The 17,386-nt window shown below is 39.8% G+C and overlaps 1 protein-coding gene across 3 annotated transcripts in view; it reads right to left on the bottom strand.

The window, feature by feature from the left end:
- The window catches only part of MBOAT2 (membrane bound O-acyltransferase domain containing 2), a 126,461-nt gene that overhangs the window by 73,950 nt on the left and 35,125 nt on the right, over nt 1-17,386 (bottom strand). For 2 of the 3 annotated variants that reach the window (XM_070574509.1, XM_070574507.1), the window contains exon 2: nt 4,257-4,402. In XM_070574509.1, coding sequence (XP_070430610.1) covers nt 4,257-4,402 — 146 coding nt within the window. Of the gene's footprint in view, nt 1-3,533; nt 3,649-4,256; nt 4,403-17,386 lie in introns of those variants that run through there. The other variant, XM_070574508.1, reaches the window with a different exon arrangement.

Genomic DNA, 17,386 nt, shown 5'->3' with positions numbered 1-17,386 from the left:
AAACATGATGGCTCAAGTCAAATGAGCTTCCTTACACAAATCTAGTCAATCCTTAATTTGCAGTAATCTACCTACAAAACATTTTGCTGAGATGGCAGAGTATTTTCTAAGGTTCTAACGTAGAAATCCACCACTAAATGAAAGAATTTATCCATTCAGTTCAAAAAGTTCAGGCAAAACATGATTAGAATCCCTAGTTTTAAAATTAACCTAAACTATCCCTAAGATTATACATACACGTGCACACACACACACACACTTTCAATTTTCTTTCCCTTTTGATGGCATGAATAACACATGAAAAAATTTTCAAATCATTGTACACAATTTAAAGTATTAACAAGGATCTTAACCTATGATTAAAATGACTTTTATTCTAATCATTACGGAAAAACAGGCACCTCCAATGTGGAAAAGTTACTCAAATTTTTCCATAGAAATATTATAAATAAGAAGTAGGCTCCAAGGCAGACCCATAGAAGAAACTTATTTCACCCATTGCACAGAGTGTGTCGGTCACTCTGTCTCTCCCTCCACCTAACGCACACGCGCGCAGGCACACACAGAACAATGTTGGCGCGGGGAGCTACTGTAACCAGAGGGCCAGGGGCAAGCAGAGAAAACATATATGAGTATAAACTGAACTGAAGCAAGCTTAAAAAAAATGACTAAAACACACACTTCTCAAGTCAATTATCCACCTGCTATTTATTGCCAGCATTAACAATTCACTAACGGACTCGATGTGAAAAACTGCAGAGGACTGCCAGATGCTTGGACGGGCTCGACTGACGGAGAGGACTCATTAAACACACTTGTCTTAAACAAAAACAATTTTTGAGGACTCTTGGGGAAATACTTTTCCTTTTCTATGACAAAATTTCCTTGGAACACGAGGGATATATGAGCACTTTAGAAGCTAAGAGTTTTATTTCTCCAATAGTGCCATCGTTCCTTACGTCACCTTAAGAGGCCCACTCCCCTGGCATCACCATTCAGACGACGTGCTTCGTCATCTTCTGTGGTGCAGTATAACGCTTGGCCAGCCTCCTGTTGTGCAAGCCTGTGTTACTGTGACCACCTAGGTTCATCTGTACAGAGCAGACCTGCAGTCACCTCCGGCTCACTGATTCCCACGGCAAGCATCAAGTTGCTTTTCCGCTCATTCATAGCACAGATGACTTTCTTCATAACCTCCCATTCCCAACTACTCCACTTGCCCTCATTAGTAAGATGAGCATAAAAAATACAGAGCAGCCACTTAATGTTCTTCAGGCTTAAGAGACAATACGTGAAAAGTGTTGACTGGGTTATCTGGTACACAGTAAGCACTCAATTATTAAGTATTCTTAGTAAAGTAAAAATTCAAGATAGATGATACCTTAAAAGTCTATTAAAATGCAACCCTCATTATTTTAGAGTTGAGGAAACTACGTCCTAAGGTCATATGCCTGACAGACTTTAAGACTTTCTGGGCAATTTATCCACTGGCTGATTCTTCAAGAGGTGGGGTGAAGTGGAACCCCAAGGATTGTGTACCATCATCTTTCAAGCTGCCTAAGTACTCTGAAAACAAAAGAATCCTCTATCCCAAACTTCAGTTTGTTTTTAGATATCACATTTTACTTATTTTGAGTTTCAAATCACACTAAAGGCAGGTATAAAATTTATTTTTAGCAAAAAAGAGCACTGGGAACAGAGTCCACGGACAAGGTCTCTGTCCTCAGAGAGCTTCCAGTCTGGAAGAAAGACAGAAATAAATAGATTACTTTAACACTGTATGGTAAACATTTAACAAAGAGGTATGATAAACATAAAAATTTCTAATCTGGACCATCAAGTGGATGACGGTAATGATGGACAACAATGATGATAATGGTCTTGACCCTGAGTAACTTTCCAGGCTTACAATGAGCTGGGATTGTGCTAAGCTCCTATCTGTAGTATTACGTCTTTTGGTCCCCACAGTAATCATTAGTTCCATCTTACAAAATAAAAGAGTGAAGCTAAGAAGGGTTGCATAATATGTCCAAAGTCACACAGCTACCAGGCCAAGGCACCCAGGGTGGGATCCGGGTCTGTCTGACTTCAGAGGTTACGCTCTATTCCATTACCCAATACTCTTACCAAAGGCAGCTAAATAAATAATTAAAAGTGTAAGTGAATTCTTAGTTAAAAGAAACCTGTAGTTGGCAGTCAAAAAAAAAAAAAACCTGACACCATATAGAAGTAGGTAAAATAATCAACTATACTTACAGAATACTAACATATATCTTCCAAAAGGGAAGTTGTCAAAATCAGCAGCAGATATGACTGCCTCTGAGCCTAAAAAGCAAAGTGCTAAAACGCAGATCAAAAGGATCTCTCCTTCCCATTCATTCCCACGAGCAAAGAGTTACCTTACACCTGGTGCAGAGACACAACAATCTCGCTTCCCAAAGAAAGGAATATACAAAGTTCCTCCTTCAAGAATAGAGAATTCTATTTAAAAAAGAAAAATCCTGGTCACCATATATAATTTGAATATTTAGGACTGCTTGACATTAAGGTCAGGTTCCTACTGACACTGTCTTATAAAGCACCCGAGAAGGCTTCACAGCGAGAAAACACCTCCTCAGGAAGGACCTGCAAGGAAAGAGCCACACGTGCCCCAAGCCATCCAACTCCAGGAAGGAGCAGGCAAGTTTCACGCTTCTGTTTACACAGACCACAGCGTGAGCGGCGTCCTGGAGCAGGCCACTCTGAACTATAAGCCTTCCCCAGCCCCTCTTTAAAATACGCTACCCAAATACACACTGAATACTCAAGCATTTATGAGGGAAATGTGCAGACTGGGATATGCTTGAAAATACTCCAGAAAAATAAGCTGGGGAAAGGATAAAGTCAGAATGGTAGAACTTTAATAATTGTTGAAGTTGGGTAATGGGTATATGAGGGTTCATTATATTATTCTCTGCACTCCTGTAATTGAAAAGTTCCATGATAAAAAGTTTTAAAAATATATATACCCCTAAGGCGTGATTTACAAGAAGTTTAAATAGAACCACCTGAGAATCTAAGAACATTTTGATGATATCAATTTGATGTTATCAAGGAAGCAGCAAGACCACACCTGAAGAGATCCTATTTAAATCTCAGGCTACACACGTACCCAACACGAGCAGTGCCCGCAGAGGGTTGGTCACATGGCCACACGGCAGGGACTGAATAAGCTATCCCTGATTGGTTTTCCGTGAGTTTGTAGGAAACAGTAGCAATTGACAGAGACAAAAATTAGATTAAGAAGCACCGTATATTCCAACCCTCACAAGAACCAAAAACAACATCCTAAAACAAACACAGGGCACCATCAAAGTCCCACAGACTCAACCCACCACGACAGAAACTGCCAAACCACAGACCGAGCGAGTGCATTTTCACCCTCCCAGGGAATTTTCATCTCGAACAAGAGTCTGCACAAGAGCAAACCTAGAAAGCCTTATCTGTGAGTGTGTAAACGAGATAGCAAACAGGCAAGCAGCAGCAGCTCTCACTTAAGAAGGAAGATTCAGAAGAAATCACAAAGAAGCCCTTCCATTGAGAGTATCTGCTGCTTTGCCAGGCGGCGTGCTCTTCTCCTGACTTCTCTGTCACACAGCCACAGTCACCTGTAACAAGCAGGGAGGGTGGTGTTTGTGTATTTAAGGCTCTCAGGGCAGCCCTGACAATTACGAAGGCAGCTAAATGAAGGAAATATACACACAGAGCATCTGAAGAGTCATAAACTAAAGCTTTCGATCATAAATAATTCTCCTCCACCAAAAGCAAACAAAAATCTTTTTTTGCTAATGGTAGAATCTAAAAAATGGTAATAGGGTTCTATCAATGGGCTTTACCAGACTCCTTAGAAGCCACTTGCATGGAAAGAAAAAAAACTATTTTAAATGCTTTATTTGTCTTGGCATAAAAATTTGCAAAGTAGGTGAAAAGAACTACTCATGACAGAATAAAATGTCCTTATATATTTTTTCTCCATCTGTCCTTTTTCGTAAATTATAGCAAATTCCCCTCTGAGCCCAAACTGAAGAGACAGAGCCCATTCTCCAATTCTTTATTTTTTCTATTAAAAATAAAAATTGAAAAGTTGGCATATATATGTATACATATAAAACTTTATAAGTAAATATAAGAACAAAATCCCACAGAATGTATGTTTCTACTCATTCAAGTCACAAAGATATCCAAAGTCTTCATTTAAATATGATCAGAATACTTACCATCCAAAGCAAAAAAGTGCAAGGTAAAGGCCCAAAAGGGTAGCAACGACATGTCTCATAAAAGAGCTAGTTTTGCTTGAATGCAGGTAAGTTCGAAACCAAATGGCTGCTAGCAAGGCAAAGAGTTGGCACACTACAAAGTTGACCTGTAAAGAAAAATTAAAATTTCATATTAGCAACACAGACTTGAATTTTTCATTTGACAGCACGTTAAAATTCTCAGGACAAAAAGACCAAGGTTAAGCAAAATTAAGATCACTCAGTTTACAAAAGAAACAAAAACAAAACTCAGGGGCCTCCCCAGGGATGACAGCCTCAAGTTCAAAGTGACGGGCTGACACACACTGTCTGTGCTACGGGGTCAACAGCACCCAGCTGGTGAGAGGCCTGTGGGGCACCTGGAAGAACCTGGAAGATACAGGGGTGCAGACATAGAAATGGAAAGCACAGTACGGTGTGAGATACAGAGAAACTTGCTTAAAAGACTTAGGTGATCCTATAATTAGCAGAAAAGGTTTTTCTTCAAAAACCCTCTGGGCCAAGACCCTGGGCGGCCTGGCGGAATGCACCCTCTTCCATTTGGAGTTCCGCAGCCACCCCTGGTCGGGGAGTCAAGGAGCATCAGCTGGTCGAAAACTACCACCTTGTGAAACAGTCACAGCCCAATGTCTCAGCTCTGGGGGATCTCAAGGACTGGTTCAGGAGGCAAATGGATGAATGATAACAAAGAAGCCTTCAGAAAGCCAGGGGGGAAAACATTTACTCCCAGTCCACGAACGTCAACTTTGAAGTGTTCTCATAACTCACTGGGAACTGTTCTGCTCTCAAGCTGGGGAATGCAGCACATGCTGGGGATAGTGCTGCTGCTCTTCTCTCTCACTAGCAATGCTTCTGCCCTGGCAAAATGATAAAGGAAAATGCTAACAGTATGAATCTCTTCTCGTATTTAAGGACTTGAGGAAAATCTCCATTTCTCTTAGGAAGGATATCCTCACAGGACATTAAGGAAAATATGTCTTAAAATCTAAAAATAAAAGGAAAAATCCATTTTACATTAGGAACTTGCAAAAAAAACACATACAAAATCACTGCTTCAGGCTCCTCGATTTTGGGCAATCACAGCACCTACGTGAGAGGCTGCAGAGATCCACAGAGACATCTCTGCCTGAAGACACAGACAACGACGTGCTTTTTCTCGCATTACAGAAGAAGACAGTTGAACGCTGTTGCGCATAGTCTAAGAGACCATTGTTCTTTGAAAGAGCTAGACTCAATACCAGCAAACGTCATTCAAACAGGTTCTAAGCACTTTTTCCCTCCTAAAGGGTTCCAACTATATTTTTTAATTAAGCAAAAAGTAAATACATCAGAAAGATGAATATTCTTGATATTAACAACTACTCACATCTACAAAGCTTCTTGCAGTTTAAAAACTTTCTTTCAAATCTCTCTTAATTCAACAAAAATTTACAGAGCATCTACTACGGGCAATGTACAGGAAATTGAAAAAAGCCTAAGTCCCAGTGCTAGCCCAGAGTGACGTTAGTGAGAAAAGTAAACGTGTACACAAGGAACTTCAACTCAACTATTAAAGTGTCTGTTTAAAGGTTATATAGAAAGTGCTTTAAGAACACCACCACAAAGGAAAGAGCACAAAAGGGTGAATGTCACAAAGCAGATGACATGAGAGTTCCTATCACAGCTGATCACCAACCCGTGTGAGGAGTCTCTCTCCCTTCCCCTCCCTCTCTCTTTTCATATTTGTATATTCATATAAGATAAAGCAAAGTGTGATTATCATAGAAGCATTCTAGGACCAAGGGCATATGGAATTTTATCATATCTTTGTAGACATCCATTTTTAAATTGTCATCTTACAGATAAAGAACATGAGACCAGGCCCCACTCCAGACACTGAATCTAAATCTTTTAGGGGTAGGCCCAAAAGACCACATTAAAAATAAACAAGTCCTGATAATCCTCAAGGTGTGAGAACCACTCTGTTGGAAAATAAGGGAGAGGGCATTTTAAGTAGGAAAAAAAATAAGATATGAAGGAAGCACTGAGGCATGAAAACACAAATGAGCACAATGCAGGGTGGGTTCAGAAAGTGAGGGGCTTTGTGTGTCATGCTGAGGCGTTTACAGGTGAGCCCATAAGTGATGAGAAACCACTGAAGATTTTTAGAATAAGAAAGTGACGTGATCCATCCTCTGCTTCTGCAAAGGAAGGAACGGAACAAGGAGTGTGTAGCAACAGGTTAGGAGGCTGCTGTTCGAGTCTCCTTGAGAAAGAAGGGTCTGAAGTAGCAGGGAGATAGAGAAAACCAATTCAAAGAACACTCCGACCACAGGACTGCCAGGAGTGGTCAGTAGACGAGGGGCTGAGAATGGGAAAGGCAGCAAGTCATTAATGGATGATGACATGAATCACGACAGGGCAATGCAGGAGGAAGAGCACGTTTTAGGGGGAGAAAGAACTCTCTCTCAGGTATGCTCAGTTTGAGAGTGCCCAGGGGACAAGTGTGCACTCTGAAGATGGCTGGAAGACAGGTCTGGAGGCAGAAGAGCAGATGAGAGTCTGGGAGTAACAGACACAGCCAAAGGAGAGCGACAGAAAGACGAGCAGACCTAGGACAGAATCCTACAGCCTGCAACAGTGGCGTCCAGGTCAGATAAGAGAAGCAAGCAGAATGAGGAGAGGAGGTGGGGAAGAGAGAAGGCAGGATCAAGAGGCCACAGTCACTGTCAGATGTCATGGGGCATGAAGTCCACCTAACTTGGCAGTTGAAACTTTATTGGTGACCTTGGTGAGAGTAACTGAAGTAGAATATCCAGAATAGAAAGCCACATTTTACAGATGAGGAAATTAAGTCTTAGCGTTTAGGTGAGCTATCTAAAATTATGCAGCTTAAGAATAATTCATGGGCCGGCCCAGTGGCACAGCAGTTAAGTTTGTACATTCAGCTTCAGCAGCCAATGGTTTGCCAGTTCAGATCCCGGGTGCAGACTTATGCACTGCTTGTCAAGCCATGCTGTGGCAGGCATCCCACATATAAAGTAGAGGAAGATGGGCATGGATGTTAGCTCAGGGCCAGTCTTCCTCAGCAAAAAGAGGAAGATCGGCAGGAGTTAGCTCATGGCCAGTCTTCCTCAAAAAAAAGCATTCATAATTATCCACTGATGGCCAGGATAATTGTGCAAGAGACACAAAAATGCATGGAATGAGGTCCTGCTCCAAAAAAACAAAAGGAGTGAGTCACAGACACGGAACTAGAGTACAATTTAAGTGCTAAGGCACAGACCTGGGAAAACCCAGAGGAGGAGCACTCAATTCCCCTAACCTGGGGGAAGCATCCCAAAGGCACCATAGTATTTGGGTCTTGTAACTGGGCTACGAAGGATAAGAAAGATTTGGACAATCAGATGGCAAGAACTCTAGGCGCAGGCAGTAGCATCATCATATCAAGAAAAAAATCTTTAACAAGATACTAGCAAATCGAATACAACAATACATTAAAAGGATCATACATCGTGATCAAGTGGGTTTCATTCCAGGGATGCAGGGATGGTTCAACATCTGCAATCTATCAACATGATACACCACATTAAAAAAAAGAATAAAAATCACATGGTCATCTCAACAGATGCAGAGAAAGCATTTGATAAGATACAGCATCCGTTTATGATAAAAACTCTAAATAAAGTGGGTATAGAAGGAAAATACCTCAACATAATAAAGGCCATGTATGACAAACCCACAGCTAATATCATCCTCAATGGGGAAAAGCCGAAAGCTAACCCTCTAAGAAAATGAGCCAGACAAGGATGCCCACTTTCACCACTCTTATTTAACACATTATTGGAAGCCCTAGCCAAAGCAATCAGGCAAGAAAAAGAAATAAAAGGGATCCATATTGGAAAAGAAGAAGTGAAACTGTCACTATGTGCAGACAACATGATTTTATATATAGAAAACCCTAAAGAATCCACTAAAAATCTTTCAGAAATAATAAATGAACACAGTCAAGTCGCAGGATACAAAATCAACATACAAAAATCGGTTGCATTTCTACACTAACAACAAAGTATCAGAAAGAGAAGTTAAGAATACAATCCCATTTACAACTGCAGCAAAAAGAATAAAATACCTAGGAATAAACTTAACCAAAGAGGTGAGAGATCTGTACACCGAAAACCATAAAACATTGTTGAAAGAAATTGAAGGAGACAAAAGAAATGGAAAGATACTCTGTGCTCTTGGATCGGAAGAATTAACATACTTAAAATGTCCATACTTCCTAAAGCAATCTATAGATTCAATGCAATCCCTATCAGAGTTCCAACAACATTTTTCACAGAAATAGAATAAAGAATCCTAAAATTTATATGGAACAACAAAAGACCCCCAATAGCCAAAGGAATCCTGAGAAAAAAGAACAAAGCTGGAGGTGTCACACTCCCTGATTTCAAAATATACTACAAAGCCATAGAAACCAAAACAGGATGGTACTAGCAGAAAAACAGACACACAGATCAATGGAACAGAATCAAGAGTCCAGAAATAAACCCACACATTTATGGACAGCTAATATTCGGACAAGGGAGCCAAGAGCACACAATGGAGAAAGGAGAGCCTCTTCAATAAATGGTGTTGGGAAAACTAGACAGCCACATGCAAAAGAATGAAAGCAGACCATTATCTTACACCACGCACAAAAATCCACTCAAAATGGATTAAAGACTTGAATGTAAGACCAGAAACCATGAAACTTCTAGAAGAAAACACAGGCAGTACGCTCTTTGACATAGGTCTTAGCAGCATATTTTCAAGTACCATGTCTATCCGAGCAAGAGAAACAAAAGAAAAAAATGAACAAATGGGACTACTACATCAAACTAAAAAGCTGCTGCACAGCAAAGGAAACCATCAACAAAATGAAAAGACAACCTAACAACTGGGAGAGGATATTTGCAAACCATGTATCAGGTAAGGGGTTAATATCCAAAATATACAAAGAACTCATACATCTCAACAACAAAAAAACCAACAACCCAACTAAAAAATGGGCAAAAGATCTGAACAGAGATTTCTCCAAAGAAGATATATGGATGGCCAACAGGCACATGAAAAGATGTTCAACATCATGAACTATCAGGGAAATGCAAATCAAAACTACAACGAGATATCACCTCACTCTGGTCAGAAGGGCTATAATTAACAAGAGAGGAAACAACATGTGTTGGAGAGGATGTGGAGAGAAGGGAACCCTCGTACACTCCTGGCTGGAGAGCAAACTGGTGCAGCCACTATGGAAAACAGTATGGAGTATCCTCAGAAAATTAAGAATAGATCCACCATATAATCCAGCTATTCCACTGCTGGGTATTTATCCAAAGAACTTGAAAACACAAATGCATAGAGATACATTCACCCCTATGTTCATTGCAGCATTATTCACAATAGCCAAGACTTGGAATCAACCTAGGTGTCCATCAAGGGACGAATGGATAAAGAAGATGTGGTATTTATACACAATGGAATACTACTCAGCCATAAGAAATGATGAAATCCGGCCATGTGTGACAACATAGATGGACCTTGAGGGTATTATGCTAAGTGAAATAAGTCAGAGGGAGAAAGTCAAATACCGTATGATCTCACTCATAAGTAGAAGACAACAATAACAACAAACACACACATAGCAACAGAGATTGGATTGGTGGTTACCATAGGGAAAGGGGGCCGCGGGGAGGGCAAAAGGGGTGATTAGGCTCACATGTGAGGTGATGAAGTATAATTAGTTTTTGGGTGGTGAACGTGATGTAATCTACACAGAATCTGAAAAATATTACGATGTGCATGTGAAACTATATAATGTTATAATCCAATGTTACCACAATAAAATAGAAAAATAAATAAAGAAAAAGAAAAAAATCTGTAGGACATCCAGAGGCATAAGTGCAGATTACTTGTTACTTTATATAGAAAATACTAGAATACATAAACACCCAGACATTCAAGTAACTGTTTTGAAAGGTCTTAAAGGTAAAACTCTTCCAAACTGAAACCGTATCTTAGTCATTCTTTCATGGGTGGGGTAGGGTTGGGGAGGCAAACGAATTCTGAAACGGGAGAGAGAGTGAGAAAGAACTAACACAGCTGAAGTGTATGGATAGCCACCATGTGCTAGGTCCTTTACACTGATTATCCCATTTAATCCTTAGAACAAGGGGCAATTTCCCCCATTTCACTCAACCAACTCAAGGTCACTTATACTCAAACCAAGTTGGCCTGAGTCTAGGCTGTTCCATGGCTGCCTTTCTACTTCCAGAGAACGTCTGAGATGAAAATGGATTGCTACAGGCAAGACTTTTAAAAAGATGCTATCTGCAAAATACTGCCATCTTATTTAACAAAACATCAACAAATAGCTACTTCCCATAACTAGTAAACACAATAAAAAAGATCCTGTGTAGAGTTCATGCACATTTGTTTTAGATCAACTCATTATATAAGCTTTTTTCTAAATGGAAAGAAATATAGACTAAAAAGACTGCATGTTCTTTTTTCAACACTATTTTGTTGAAAATATACAAATGACCTGATGCGCCTTCAAAGAAACTGCCCCCAGTAATTTGCGGGTAGGGGGATAGGAGTGCAGGCAGGGCACGAGACGGGGAGAAAGAAGCAAGGATGAAAAATCTTAGCCAATTTAAGACTGACTTGCAACTCACCTCATTTGACACAAAAGAAGCCTTTTTTGAAAGTTGCACACAAAAGCACTTACAAAAGCAATCGTTGTAAACATACCAGAAGACAGTTCTGAGGAGCATATTTTCCGTAAGGTGGTGAGAGAAGACTTTTCTTAACACCAAACGACACAGTTCAATCTCAGGTTGAGTTAGCGTCTAGGCACTCAGGTTGAAAGTCTACTGCCGGCCAACTCAGGGGGCAAGTAATTTATGCCACTCCAAAGTAACAGCAACAACGTTAACTTGTTTTTAAGGACATTCAAAGAAACTCTTAATAGTACCCCAAAATAAATTTGTAAAAACATTTAGGGAGGGAGTGGTCCATGACGGTGACACATGAGGCTCCTGAACTCACCTCCACTCACGAACACACCAAATCTGTAGCTACACACAAAGCAATCTCTAACTATGTGAGATGATGGATGTGGTAATCATTTCTCAATATATCCATCTATCAAATCATTATGTGTGCATATCAAGCTAATATAGTGTTACATGTCAATTATATCTCAATAAAACTGGAGGGGGGAGCCATTAGGTAGTTTAAAAGCTTTTCCAAAAAGAAGATACAGATGTTATAAAAGCAAAGTTTGGTAGATTTTTACCATATAAAGATTTAAAACTTATGTATAGCAAAATGAAAAAAAGGCAAAAGACAAATGAAAAGTGGGAGAAAACATTTGCAGAACATATGACAGGAAAAAAAGAGTCATTTTACTTAATACACAAAAAACTTCTACATATCCACAAGAAAACAATGAACTACTCAAAATTAGGCAAAAGGCATAAACATTTACAAATGTCAATGTCCAATAAAGATATGAAAAATCTCTCTCAGCCGTAAGTAAGGACATGCAAATTAAACCATGAGAAAGGCACCAAGCATGCCCCCCGCCCCACCCCCCACACTGCCGAGGGAATGAGGAGCTGGCATTCTGCACTGTCGGGAGACTGTAACAGGGTAGCTCTTCAAAGGAAACTTGACAATGGCCGTCAAAACTTAAAATGAACTATCCTTTACCAAGAAACCCAACGTGTACAACTGGACCCTAGATAAAGTGGCACAAACACTCAAGCATACAAGAGGGCTCATTGTAGCATTGTTTAAATCAGACATGAACAGTGTCCATCAACAAGGGACTATTAAATAAATGGTGTATTTCCCATCTATAGAAAAGAATCATTTCCGATCAGGAGAAGAAAAGCTAGATTAGTCAATTAATGTAACCGGGGTGAAGGACTCTCCTTTTAGAAAAACTGAAGTCACACCGCGTTTCATAAGCCCTGCTGCTCACACTGCATTTTTACTGTGCGCCAGGCACTGTCGTGGCAGGTGTAGATATGCGCCTGACCACAGCTCCACTTGCTGCACTCCTGAAATCCATCGCCTGGTTCCTGCCAAGGGCGCGCTCCCCACAAGTGGGTGTGGCAGGGAAACGAAGGCAGGCCTGTTCCTAGGACCCAGGAGACTCTGGCTTTGCCAGCCTTCCTGGAACCGCACCACAGTGGAAGTCTCACCCTACCCAACCTGTCCTCTCCAAAGGGGTCAGACCTGCGGGCGGCCAGCCCGCCCACCTGCCTCCAGCTCCCTCCCAGCCTTCCCTCCCAGGCATTTCTCAGGCAGACCTCCTGCTCACCTAATTGCTTCCTGGCATCTGCTCCTCAGAGGACCCAAACTGTTCTTAGGCTTTACAATTATCTATTTAATCCTCACAACAACTCTATGAGATAAGCGTTATCTACATTTTACAGATGAAGAAACCAAGACACCGCTCTGCTGCCTCTTAAATTTAAAAACCAAGTCCAAATGGATTACTGGCCTATACTCAACTGCGGTGGTCATCAGTGCCACTCAAGGGCACCGGGTTCTCCTCTCCTTCTGGGCAGACGGAGGACTGAATTTCCTGACTCCCTATGGTGACTAGCCACGGCCAGTGAGCCCTTAGCAGAAGTGACGTGTGCCGCTTCTTCTTAATTACCAGAACAAGAACCTCCAGAGTTGTCTTTCTGTCTGCAATATTCCAGAAATGACGAGGGAAGCCCCCTGCCAACTCCTGATTAGACAAGTGGCAAGAGAGACCTTTGTGGTTTTAAGCCCATGAATTTGGGGATGGTTTGTTACCACAAAAGCATAATCTAGTTTATCCTGACTTGATATGATAACAAACTATCTATGTCCTAGACAAGAATGTAAGAGATTATATATAATCAGATTTTCTACACAAAAACTAAAAACTTCTATACAACAAAAGAATATTAAGACAATATTGTAAGTAACAATCTGGAAGAAAAAAATACAAATTTATGAGATACATAACAAAGGGTTAGGATTCAAAATGTAGAAAGAACTCCTAGGAGTCAACAGGAAAAAGACAACAATATAAAAATGGAGAAAGAAAGCAATATGCAATTCACGAAAGAAACTAAAAATCAGATTAGATTTTTGAAATGTGGTTACAAGAATTGCATAGATCTGTATGTTGTGACATGGAAGATATCCAAGATATACTATTAAGTGAAAAGTGTAAACTGCAGAACAGAAGAAAAATCCAAACTATGTATACATTCATTTCATCAAACATTTATTTGCCCTGTACTTATTATGAGCCTACTATGCACCTACAATGCACTAGACATTAAGTTCGTTCTCCATATATCCTATTCATATAGACCACATTTCACTAATTGTAGCTACTCAACAGACCCCAGGTATGCTCCAGGCACAGCCCACGTGCTTTACAAGACAGCTTCAAGTAACCCTCATGAGCATCTTGTGGAATGCGGCACCCTTACTCCAGAGTCTGTGCTACTCGCCACGTGCTGTTCTGCTTCCATCCGCACACGCACAGGAAAACTAGACATCAAACTGTTAGATATGGTCCCCTCTAGGAAGGAGGTAATGGTGAAGGAAGTGGACTTGAAATATTCTGCTATTTCCAATGCGACATGTACAATGAAGCACCCTGTGCAAACCCCTCCTTTCCGATCCAGTTCTCTCCATCCCCTCCACCAAGAGTAATCACTAGCCTTAAGTTGTACAGTACTCTCATGAGTATTGTTATACTTTTACCACCTGCATAATTTACATTGTGTATTGCTTTGAATGTTTTAAATTTTATAAAATGGTAAAAGACAAAGTAAGCAGCTGCAATTTCTTTTCACTTAACATTACACTCCTGACATTTATCTATGTTGATACATTTACTTACTGCTGTATCGTATTCCACTGTATGAACACTCCACTGTATGAACACTCGGAGTAGGATTTCTGGGTTGACCATCCTCCCTTAACTAGATGTTGCTAATTGCTCTCCTAAGCAATGTGTACCTATTTATACTCCCAGTAGCAGTGTGAGTTCCACTGCTCCTATTCTTGACAATAGCTGGTACTGTCAGACTTGGAATTTCTGCCAAGCTAATGGATGTAAAATGTTATCTCATTATTTTTTCATTTGCATATCCCCTGATTACTAGTGAGCTTGAGCATTTTTCATATGTTTATTGGACATTCAGTTTCCTCTTTATATTCTTTGCACACTTTTCTATTGAGTTTTTTTCTCATTGATTTTTTTAAAAGAATTTTTTATATATTTGAAACTGATCTTTTGCACATAGCCTCTCTCAAGTCTACGGCTGCTTTTTATCTTTGTTTATGGCGTCTCTTCCAATAGAAGTTTTCTCTATGGTTTATGAGCTCTTTGGCTTTTGGTTTTTGCACTATACATACAACTATATTTATTACATGAATACATGGACACACGTCCATCTATTTCTTGGGTTAGTTTTTTTGAAAAAAACAGAAAATAGTTCAAGTATGATTATATCACTGAATGAGAGAAACTCAGAATTCTGAATTTTCTACTTACGGCATTAAAACATTTATCTATGTCTATTTCCTAAAACAAAATATCTTAGTGCTTCCAGCACTAACATTTTCTGATTCAGTATAATAGGTTTTATTACATTTCACAAAACCTAAAGCATCCTCACAATATCCATGTGAGATAAATGTCATCTCTGCTTTAAAGGAAACAGCAAGCCTGGAAGATTCAGGACCCAGACCTCCTGGCTCTGTCTTACGCTTTTTCCTTTTAGTTCCAAAGTTGAACCTGATCCTACCATTTCCTCATTTTTACTAAGGGTGCCTAGACTTTAACTAATGTGTAGCAACAAAATCTAAAAATGTTATTCACAACTTGGCATTCTGTCTCTACAATGTATTTTTTCTTTTTATTCTTTAAATTTCCTCCCTTTTACTGGAACACGAGGAGAGGGTTTCTAGGGTGTTCAAAACACCTATCAAGTTATACACTTATCCTTGAGCAATTTTCTGAACAGATCTGTGCTATCCAATATGATACCACCAGCCACATGTGGCTACGAGCACTTCTATGTGGCTACTCCAAATTAAGATGTCAAATACACGCTAGACTTCAAAGACATAGTATAAAAAAAGAACATCAAATATGTCATTAATAATTTTTTACTGATTACTGTATTGAATAATATTTTGAATATACTGATTAAATAAAATATATTATGAACATTAATTTCACCTGGTCTTTTTTACTTTTTTTAACGTGTCTATCAGAAAATTTAAAATTACATATGTGGTTAGCATTTGTGGCTTACATTATTTTTCTACTGCACTGCACTGGATATATTTCTGAAATACTTTAAAAGTTTAAAATATTTTTCTCCCTCTTACGAAAAAATGTATACTTAAACTGCCATGTATGCCACATGACAGTTTTTAATACTTCTACATCAGAATTAAGCATTCTATAATAAGCCAACAATTGACTTATAATAAGTTTAGAGTAAAAAAACCTTAAATTTTGTGGCAGCCCAAAATCAGTACAATCCTCAAAAAATTAACAAAAGTAGCCCAAAAAATCAATTGTTACTTCCATATCTCTATCAATGAAACACAAAATATGTTCTAGTGTTATTTTCCTAATAGCATAAATGGCTTTTGGATAGTATATTTACATTCTTAGCCAGTGGCTCCCAAGAGAACAGCCAGTCCTCAGGAGACCCCACATTGGTGTGGGGTGGAGGAGTGAGGCACACAGCCTGTGGCCAAGGATCACAGGGCTTCTCAAGGCCCCACAGATAGAATAACCTTTAGCATCGTTGGCACTGTGCTCAAATCTACGTGCGTAAGTCCAGCTGTCTAATAATGACCCGCACAGCTGGGTCGAAATGGATTCCCAGATACCAGCCCCTGAATTTTTATTCCTCTAGTCTGAAATAGGACCTCAAATTCTTTTTTTTTTTAATTCCCCAGCAAAATTCGTGTACAGCCATGTTTGGGAAAATGTCCTCATCAACCAAGCTCAAAGTCAACTAGATATGATGGGGCCCAAAGGTCAGGCAAAGAACCACTTTTTAAATCTTTAGGAAATAACGCAAATTAACCCACATAAGATACTATTAGATACCCACCAGATTGCCAAACCTCTTACAGTCTGACAATACCAAATGTAGACCACCACGTGGAGCATTGGGGTCCCTCACACGCGGCTAACACAACTACTCCGGAAAACAGCGTGGTGTTTTCTTACAGAAGTGAAGAAACTCATGCCCTGTGACTCAGGCACTCTACTACTTAGAGGTACAACATGGGGACCAGGAGACATGCACAAGACTGTTCAAAACAGTGTTGTTCATAATAGCCAAAAGCTAGAAAAAACCTAATGCCCATTAACAGTACAATGGTTAAATATATTGTGGTATATTCATGCAACAGGAAACTACACAGAACAATGAAAATAAAAGAATTATAACCTCTTACAACATATGGATTAAACTCAACACACAACGCTGTGTGAACTAAGCCATGCCTCTCTTGAATCCATTCAGAGGCATACATACAAAATATAAACATATATTCATAAACAAGCAATAAACCATATTGCTTGGGGATACCAACACAAGTGACAAAACTATAAAGCAGAGCATGAAATGACTATCACTGAAGTCACTCATGTGCTCACCTACAGAGGAAGGGAACAGGATACAGTGAGAGACACACGGGGGCTTTTGTGGGTTGGTAATATTCTATTTCTTGACCAGGTGGTTACAGAGGTATTGACTTTATAATTTTTTGTTAAACTTTATGTATTGGCTATGGTAACACTAGGTGCTGTAATAAACACACTCAAAATATATGTAATGGCTCCAACAAAACTGAGGTTCACATAATAGTCCAAAACAGATATTCCTGGTCAGTGAGCGGCCTTCCTAGGTAGGTGATTTAGGGGTCCCGGCTCCCCCCATCTTGTGGTACCATTATCCAGAACCTCATCACTGCTGCATCCAACCATCGGAAGGGCAACATGAGAGCATGGGAAAGACTCACTTGTTTCTAAA

This window comes from Equus przewalskii, chromosome 14 (assembly GCF_037783145.1).
Source record: "Equus przewalskii isolate Varuska chromosome 14, EquPr2, whole genome shotgun sequence".
Taxonomy (NCBI): Eukaryota; Metazoa; Chordata; class Mammalia; order Perissodactyla; family Equidae; genus Equus; species Equus przewalskii.
Note: the sequence above shows the minus strand (reverse complement) of the source record. Positions and strands in the feature narration are given on the sequence as shown.